Raw genomic sequence first — 10,322 nt, 5'->3', positions numbered from 1 at the left:
CACAGCTCAATTCCAACGCAATGCCACACGAAATAATTAAATCAAAATGAAAATAAATCGAAATCTATGAAAATTCAATTTAACAGTGCAATCGGAAACATTGAAATGGAATCGTAAAATAGGAAATCGTAAATGGATCGTAAATCGGAAACATTGAAATGGAATCGTAAAATATTTAGTATAGCGTGTGTTGCTTTTACGTCCAACAGATGGCGCTGTTTTTCAAAAAGTGTGTTTTTACCTGTCACAAGTGCGACATTTATAAAATAGTAGGTATATAAAAACACGCGCGTATTCGAATGCAACGTTGTGTCAAAATTTCAAAGCAATCGGTGAAGAACTTTCGGAGATTTAAGATTTTGAACATACGAACATTTACATTTTTATCTATATAGATGATATGTATATTAAAAATATTCCAGTTTTAAAATAATATTGATTTGCCTGCGGTTCACGTGTATGTTCCTTTAGACCTGTCGTATAATGCTCCCTTCGAACGTCCTATGTTTGATAATCCATCTGGTGCCAAACCTTTTGTTTCATTAAAATTTAAAACCACCAGAGGTAGAGCGTCTCAGCCCGAAATATTGTGAACATTAAAACATCTATTTAACATTAGACTCAAGTCTAAGAAAGAGTTATTAAAGTAAGTACCGACTGTGTAAGAAATTATTGATAACCTGTGAAGAAATAATCACTGTACAATTCAATGACTAAGCTACTGTTGAGATACCTTCATTGTTTGGGTTTAGTGCTAAGTCAAGGAGTAGGACTATAACATATGTTTTACTTTTTTTGAACTTTCAAGTAGCCAGAGTGAGAATGAATATATCCATACAAGAAATCAAGATTAATTTGAATATATTACAGTTTAAGTAAATGAAATTTGAGCAAGTTGATATGTTGAATTACAAGCGAGCTTTTTATTAATTTTTTATTTGTAATTATCCAATAAATCGATAACTTTTTGTGTATCATTAAAACTCGAGTCACGTGTTAGATTCTAAACTAATGCAGTTGATTTCCCACTACATATTAGTAATAGTATACAGATATTGTACGCACTGTTTATAATATTCTCTTTGTGTTTACGCATACAAGTATTCTGTCAGCACGTGACTGCCACATGTTTAAAATATTATCAAATCAGCAAGGCCACCGCTCCTTACTTTACCTGCATGATAACATGCCTGCTATGGCAACCACCATATATGACCACGTGTACACACCACAGTGCAGATGGAAAGCTAACATAGATTCGCACTTCTAATATTACAGGCACACAAGTGATACACTGGGAACTTTCGCGTGTTAAATATTTATGTGTCGACTAGGCTTAAGTTTTACATTGTTTTGATAGAGAATTTCAATTGAAATTAACTTCAGAAAGAACCAGGTGAAGCCAAACAACCCGTATATTCCGTCAACTGTTATATTCCTCTATTGTTATACGCCATTGTTACCTGAGTAAGTAAATCGTTCTTACCAGTTATTTACCGTAGACACTTGTTTAAATGTTACATCTCCTTTGTGAGGTAACAATTAACTTTTGCAACTTTTTAAAGCGGCCAAAGTTAAAGGTTGCGCGAAAAACGAAGACAGCAATAAATCCTTGTTTTCTGGCTTCCACTTTCTATATGCACAAAAGATAAGATGAAATAAGCAAATATAGTTGGAATAATATAATTGTTGTAAAGTTTGAAGAAAGCTTGATCAAAATCAAACTCCATAAAATCGACAGGTATTAAATTTGTAAACCTTAAAATCCGACGTGTTTGTATTTATCTTTGTGTTGAACCAGCCAGATTCCAGGAACTATTCATCTATAGACAGCAGTGTTTTTTGTTTGTATTGGTTTCCAACAAATCATACTTCCACAGTTGTTTTGTAGGATTAATAAGAGATTATCTGTGAATGTAATAATAACAAAATGCCGTATAATTAATAAATTTCACAAAGTTTGAAGCGTTGGCTATATGAACATCACAAAATTACATATATACACATATATGTACGTTCGTGTAAGAAGTAAAGTCACACATTATAAATACCATCAGAACTTTGCATGTGTAAGCGTCGACGTTTTGTTACATATCATAATACGATATAATTTTAAAAAATTATCTCACACACACAGATAATGTACGTAGGTTGTTCTGAGCCAAATAGTCCGTCGGTGGAACAGCGGTAAGTTTACGGAATTACAACGCTAAAACTCGGGGTTCGGTTACTCTCGGTGGACACAGCAGATATCCCAACGTGGCTTGGCGCTAAAAAGTAAGCAAATAAACTGAGCCAAAAAAATTTATAAACCACATTACAAGGCGCTGAAAACACTTGGGTTATCCGATTTTTTAGTCGTGTGTTATAAAAAAGTTATTTTCATATTTACAGTAGAGTAATCTCATATAAAAGAAACATATACTACATTAAATACCATACGTAGTCAGTATTACAGATCGTTTTAATGATTTTTTGAGATCAAAGTCCAAATCGAAACAGCTTGCGAAATGTTAGACGTGTTACTAATGAAACATTGATACTGGTAGACGGATAAGTTAAAAAATAAATGTTTAAGCATATGAACAGACTTATCAAAATACAGGTGGATACTTATGAAACATTTCCTAGAAGCCAGCTTGCAACGTAACTTAACATATGTTGTGCCTGTAACTATGACAGCTACGCTGAAAATAGAAAGGCTAAATATGGTTTCTGGAAAGAATCGATTTCGGATTCTTATTTAGAAAAGTTTGTTTTTTATGCATCTCTGTTAAAATAAGTCAACAAATCTTTATGAAAGTGATATTCTATAGTATATTGAACATGATATTATATATGTTTTGTATTCTTCTGTTAAGCTTTGCATCTCTAGTTTAAGGTTTTCGCAATGTTTCTATTCCTCTGAATATTTTTCACAAAAGTGAGGAAAGCATATTATTCACCTTTTTAATTTGAGTGTAAAACTATTTAGAATTTCTCTTGGAAAGTATACCTGTGTATATAAACACACTAGTAAGGCTTTCAAATGTTACTAATCGCTATAGAAGTTAAGTATGGTTGATCACAAATGAAAACTGGTTAATTACATAAACAATTAATTATTTTATAATTATCTATCTCGTTTGGTCGGATAAATATTGTAGCTTTACCTTATAGCATTACCACAAAATGCACACGTATAATAAATGCTTAAGAACTGGAAATAGTAGATTTTGTTTCCAAATCATTCTTCTTGACCTCATTCATTTTTATTGATTCCCAATTAACCAGGATACACCCATTTAACGCTTTAAAAATTCATCCATCGTATTGGTACTTTCTTCCTTCTTTTTTAATGTTGTTGTTGTTTTGGCGCCAAGCTACACAATGAGCTATCTGCGCTCTATACACCGCGGAGAATAGAACCCTGGATTTTTAGCTTTGTAAGTCTGTAAACATACCGCTGACCCACCGGAGGGGAGAGGGTATTTATATATAATTTTGCATTAAGTCAAGCAAACATGGTTGTAAAACCCAAAGGCATAATTGTACGGGAAATCTAAAATACACAGGGCTTTATATCATATGGCGATACTGTAATACTTATGACTTGGAAATAATAATGCATTTTTCCAGATAGAATAGTTTGGTTACTGTCTGCCCATTATAATTTTAGTGAAGAGGGTGCAAGGAGGCTAATAGGGGTGAGTGTGTGCCGGGAAACCTTATAAATGTTGTGTGTGTTAGTGTGTTAGCCAAGAGCCAAGTGCATAACATTTATAATGAAAGTAAAGATATAAATTCTACACCTTAAAAGAAGAAGTCAAACTTCAACTATAACACAAAATTTAACCTGTCCATGCTGCAGAGAGAATATTGATTTTTTTTATACCCAAACTGCTAATGTTGAATTTTACTTTAAACGACTTAACAGGATTATTTTTATGCTCAAACTACCAATAATGACTTAAATGGAATGATTAATTAAAAAATCAAACTTTTGATAAAATGTTAAAATATCATTCTATATAAAATAGTTGGTTAGAAGTTAAAGTCACGAAATCAACTAATTGTATATTCAACAAATATAAATTATATGAATGTGAAAATGTGGTACTGTTTTGACATTACTTATAACAGGAGGTTTTGTATATAGTATTTATTTTAGTATACATATATATTTATAATTTTCGCGCAAACCTACACAAGGGCAAAGAGGCATTCCTAATTTTAAATTATTCTTGTCTAATCGAATAATAGGATTTGATATTCACTCTTATAACACACCCATGGCTCTAAAGTGCGGAGCCTCTTTTTTAGCGGCAACAGGACGCGAACTAAGAAGTAAGAACCCTGGGATTCATAGTCTTGGTACATATTAACCATTAGGCTCCCCCTTTATTTAGTAAACTAAGAGTTATATCTGCAACATTTTTGAAAGAAGTATTGAGCATCCTGTTGTGTCATATTATTGTTTTCTAATTTTTTTCTTATGAAAGCTCTTAAAATTATTTTCTAAAGTTTGTTATGAATGGTTTGTTATACATTTCGCGCAAAGCTACACGAGAGGTATCTGCGCTAGCCGTCCCTAATTTAGCAGTGTAAGACTAGAGGGAAGGCAGCTAGTCATCACCAACCACCGCCAACTATTGGACTACTCTTTTACCAACGAGTAGTGGAAATGACCGTAACATTATAACGCCCCCACGACTGAAAGGGCGAGCATGTTTGGGGTGACGGAATTTATTCGAACCCATGACCCTCAAATTGCTAGTCGAACGCCATAACCAGCTGGCTATGCCGGGCTGTTTTCTAAAGACATATGCTAACGATTTTTTTATGGCTAAACGAAACGTCTTCCTGGCATGGCACACTAACACAAACAATGACCAATGATAATTTTTTTCTTTACGTTTCATCGTTTGTGCGTAGAAAGCGGGACTCATGGACACTGCCTTTTTATAAGTAGAAATATTATAATATCCTAGCAAGTGTTCTGTAATATCATACATGGATGCCTATCGCTTCATACTATATATTTTAATTGGATACGCCTAAATAAGTATTCTACACAATAAAATTCGTATTTCTTCTAATAGCACGTTTAAAAAGTAGGGTTTGGTGTTTCTATTCCGCTGTCTTGGTAACACTGGTATCTTGATCCGGGCAAGGAGAATGCATTACAGCAAAAAAACTATTTTGTACGTACTTACACTTTTCTTAGCCGACAACCCGACTGTAACAGGTGGTGCAAATTCCAAATTACTTTGAAGAGACAACATGTGAAAAAACGCCTAATACTATAGCAAAAATTCGGTTTATTTTTAATAAAATCACCTAATACCATGAAGTAGTGAATCTTAAACTGGTTGTTTTGTTCTACTGTAGAAGTTACTATAAGTGAGACATTATAATTAATATACTTGTATAGTTCCATTATTTTCTCAAGCCTGTATTTCTCAACTAACAATATCTAAGCCTGACGTTCAAATATTTCTTGTTATCCTGAAAATACTCCTTATGAAGAAAAATGTACATAATGATTAAATTTAAGGAAAAATAGATAAATTAGTATTTAATGCCTAATTATTCACTTCCTGTGGAATTGTTTTTCATAGTTTTAGCCTACTAACATAACTTGATTTCAAGGAATTTCGTCCATCTAATTTTTGGTTGCCATGCCACTGTTATTGAGTGCCATATAGTGTGTGTTTTTTCTTTAACCCGTCCCCAGTGGCTCAGCAGTAAGATTTATAACCCTAAAAATAGGGTTTCGACATCTGTGATGGGCACAGCACAAATAGCCCATTATCTTGCTTTGCACTTAGCAACAAACAAAATTTTTTAACCCTAGAATTACCGATGAGATCTATCAGTCTTTTCGAAACTTATTTTCCTAAACCATGTGGTTATATGAGACTGATGGTTACAAAATCCTTAATAACATATGAATCGCACAAAAATTTTAAATAAAAATACTGTCAATACTGAAGTTAATACCAGTATGTATTTATATAGGAAGTGAGTGATTTCACCATTTTGTTTTGTCAGTCCTTTGCATTAATTATTGTAACAGACAAAAACATAAAATTATTCAATATGACGCAGAATGGACATGTGGTAGTGAACAGTATTGTTCTAAGCTCTGATTTTTTTACAAAACTTAGACGTTTGTATTGTTTTTGGCTAGAGAGAGCAAATAGCTTAATGACTAGAATTTTTTTGAAAGTTTAGGAAACGATTTCAGTGACATAAAACGCGAATTAGGTGAAACTAGAAATATTTTTTGATAGTTTAGTGAGCCTTTTACAGTGGTTGATATGAGAAATGCCGTATGTACGAATATAATATAAGCAGTTAATATCCCTATTGAGGCTTTCTTTATTTGTGAAGTTGGGCCCATCGTTAGCTATGTGTAACTTGTACAAGTTGTATTTGTATGACTTTTAGTCGGAGAAATAAAACGATTTCGCTAGCATTAAACGGACTGGACTTTGCATTCTTCTTTTTACTGATAACACCCCCCTCCCCCCCAAAAAACCTAGATTAATCAAAGATGAAAATTTTCCATACTTAATCCATAATTATTTTTATATTTGACTCGATTATTTTGCTGTCTCACTTAACTCAGTTACTATTAAAACTAGATTAAAAAACAAAGTTCTTTGTACTTCCGACAATGTGCCGTTTTTTGTTCTATACAAATATAAAGAAACTGAAAATCAAATAACTAACGGTTGCAATGGTTTCTATTGTTAGGTGCAGCTTTCTTGTAAATTATTCATAAGCTACATGTCTTACATATATGTGTGTGTGTAAAATATTGCCAGACACACTATATTTCTGTCCTTTCCAGGAACTATAAAGTAAACCGACATGGACAGTTCTTACATCTTGGCAGTTGAAGATCATGATAAAGTCCGATTTGTTGAAAATATCGACGAAAACAGAAATTCCATCGGTACGCTAAAATTAACAATTAATTACTTTTGTTTCTCAAATAATATACGAACCAGCTTTTTTTTTTGAAAATAATATAGTGTAAATATCACGATTCTTTTTTAAAATTGTAATTTCTATGTGTTCAGTGATTTTATAGGAAATATCATTCTTCAAAGGAAAAGTTATTAAATTGCCCATCAAATAAAACTTTTATTCTTTGCGTCATACGGCCACGTTTTCTTCGTCAGCTGGCTTGATGACGACATCAATGCGATTTTTAAAGTGTTTAACTGAGCATTGTTTCTTCGTCAGCTAGTTTTTGATTTTAGGTAGTGGTAGAAAAGTTTATTTGCTTATTTCTTTTCTAAATGTATCAATAAAGTATGCTTCGGCTTGAAACTTGATGTAGTGTTTCTCCTTCTAAAACGAGTAAAAAAATCAGAGATGAAAAGTTGTCTTTTGATGAAGATGAGTTTGAATATTTGTGAAAGTGAATCTGTAGCCGTACAAGTTGAACAAATAATGATGATGAACTGATCAGTATGCAGTCGTGCAGAAACAAAATTCAGTACTTTGCCACATACCGTATTGTTAGTCTCTGAAACATACAGGTCGTGAGGGATTGCAGCAATCAGCCAATAACACATGTTGATCACATTGTAGATTGAACTGGCCCTCCCTTGAACTTAGACTTCGAGATTAAACAGTTTTCTGAATATTAAACTTACTTATTATATCTTGATAGATGTTTTATTTCAGCAGCTAAATTTCAGTATGGCCTGATTCACCCAATTGTGACATAGAGTGGTATTGTTTAGATAAACATCAGTATTACTTTCTGAACTAGTGAGGACATTAGGCTTTAGTAATGTTTCTGCTAACTGTGTATTATTAGTCGGATTTGACACAGTTTTTACACCTATAACACTCGTCCATTCATATCTTTCAGGCAGCCTTTAAGTACAATATTGTGTGTTTTTGTTATTTATATATATATAAAAATACTGCTGACTCCATTCATTATAGTGAAGATATATATATATACATCTCTCTATGTAAGATACGTATACAAATCAGTTATTATTGTCCGCGATTACCTTGATGTATACATCTCTCTATGTAAAATACGTATACAAATCAGTTCTTATTGTCCGCGATTACCTTGATGTATACATCTCTCTACGTTAAATACGTATACAAATCAGTTCTTATTGTCCGCGATTACCTTAATCACTTTTTCATTGATTTAAATTATTATTCATTTTTCATTTCATATTATATACAATTTTTGTTTGTTTGTTTATTATAATATGTATCTGTAGTTTTCGACAAATCAGGTTTCTTTTTATATAATTTTCAATATTGTATACAACTGTCACAGCCGAACAGATTTAAGTTAGTTATATATATGTATATATACACTTGAAAAACGGCATTCACTCGGAACATTGTACAGTTTTATTAAAATATGTGTATTGCCAGTCTTCGCTCAACTTTCTTTGTTCTGTAAGCAGCAAAACGCTTTATTCTTCTTGTTATATATCAATATGAAGCTTAAAAATATATTATCATTTTGTTAATTTTTGTTAATTTTGATAATTTCTTTATTCTTATTGTTATATATCAATATTAAGCTTAAAAATATATTATCATTTTGTTAATTTTTGTTAATTTTGTTAATTTCCTTATTCTTCTTGTTATATATCAATATTAAGCTTAAAAATATATTATCATTTTGTTAATTTCTAAAGCATAAAAAACAGTAGCAGATTAATTTATGTCTTACATTTTTTAGCGTTTTCATTGTATAAAACGCCCTTTCATTTAATAACTTAACTGGGCGGGAAAAGGACAAAAGAATTACTCTGGAACGATGTTTTCATTTTATTTTTATGAACATTTATGCCAACACAACAGGAAAACGAATAAACTGTGTATTTCACACTCGAGATAACAAGAACTTGCTTTTAAACTGAAAAGTAAAAAAACACTGCTATTGTACTTAAAAAGTAGACACGTGTACCAATTTTATATTTCAAAGTTATGTTTGGATAAGTTAGGCTATTTGCACTTTTGAACCTGTACTAACAAACCTTGTCATGGGCAAACGTTTTAAAGAAATGTCTTTCTTTATGGCTAAAATCTATAGTTAATGCTAAATGATAAAAGCTAACATTTTTGTTTCACCTCAGACCTGTTTAGAGGACATTTCTATCATGTGTTTAATAATTTTAGTTAGAATATATGTCTGTTAACAAATGCAAATTTATTTTCAAAAACTCTTGTTTATTTTAAACTAATTAATAATTGCACTACGTAAATGAACCTGTCGCTTTTTGAAATATAAAAGGTTAATTGATCTACCAAAATTCATTAGCTGAATTAATAAATCAAATATACCGAAATTATTTTTTAAAAGACTTAAACGATTGACTGTAGACTTTATTAAGCACCTAGCTCAATATGGCCGAATATCGACTGTTAAACGTTAGTTCTAACATTCCTCTTGCATTAAACAGTCATTATTTTAATTATTCACATTTTATTTTTTGCGGTTTCTATTCTGAAACTAACAGACAGAAATAAATTTACATTCCTTGTGAAGTTAATTAATCGTCATGATCAAACAAAATCACCATAAGCAAAAGTGTATAAGGATTTATATTCATATTTATGACAAACCTACTATGGTTGTTTGTAATCATCTCTAATTTTGAACTAATGACCAGAGGGAAGGAAGCCAGTCAGCAACAGCCTATCATCCACCATTCACGATAAGGAATTGACTGTCACTGTTATAAAACACACCACAGTTAAAATGCAGAGATTTTGTAGCATTACATGAATTTGAACCCGATTTGCCAGCTCCGAAATCCAGAGCTGTACCACAGAACCAACCCATGCGCGTGCATAAGGAAATAAATATTGTGGCAGTGGTGGTATTTGGTGACTTGAAAAATATTTTAAACAAGCCATATCATTAATATTCACTGCAGTTCACTAAATTCCAAAATTGTTTGGGCCTTGTATGGCCTGTGAATTTTGCATAAGTGCCGTTCAATATTAGGATAGTTTGTTGTTTTCTTTCTAGGAACGTTGATGATCATAATGTAAAGTAGATGGAGTCAGAAAAACGTTAACCAGTATCATTTAACTAGTTATTTTATTTTTTCCACGTTGATGAGATTTTTATTTCGAATGTCAAATTTTCTCAGCTTGCACACCTAAGGGTTAAAAACAATTGCCCTTAGTTGCAGCATAGTCGATTTTCTTGTTTGCACTCACCATTGTCCTCACATTGCTCCAGTATTCAAAAGTTAAGTGCAACACAGTTCGACAACTCGTGATCTTGGCTGTCGTTACACCTTAGGCAAAGTCTGGTAGTGTAAAAGTGTTTC

At 32.1% G+C, this 10,322-nt stretch overlaps 1 protein-coding gene across 3 annotated transcripts in view; it reads left to right on the top strand.

Annotated features, from left to right (window-relative positions):
- The first annotated feature begins 1,267 nt into the window (after nucleotides 1-1,267).
- The window catches only part of LOC111085915 (uncharacterized protein C7orf43 homolog), a 40,460-nt gene continuing 31,405 nt past the window's right edge, over nucleotides 1,268-10,322 (top strand). For 2 of the 3 annotated variants that reach the window (XM_022386745.1, XM_022386747.1), the window contains exons 1-2: nucleotides 1,268-1,467; nucleotides 6,839-6,943. In XM_022386745.1, coding sequence (XP_022242453.1) covers nucleotides 6,859-6,943 — 85 coding nt within the window. In that variant the 5' untranslated portion in view covers nucleotides 1,268-1,467; nucleotides 6,839-6,858. The remainder of the gene's footprint in view (nucleotides 1,468-6,838; nucleotides 6,944-10,322) is intronic. The other variant, XM_022386746.1, reaches the window with a different exon arrangement.

This window comes from Limulus polyphemus, unplaced genomic scaffold, assembly GCF_000517525.1.
Source record: "Limulus polyphemus unplaced genomic scaffold, Limulus_polyphemus-2.1.2 Scaffold711, whole genome shotgun sequence".
NCBI lineage: Eukaryota > Metazoa > Arthropoda > Merostomata > Xiphosura > Limulidae > Limulus > Limulus polyphemus.
Note: the sequence above shows the minus strand (reverse complement) of the source record. Positions and strands in the feature narration are given on the sequence as shown.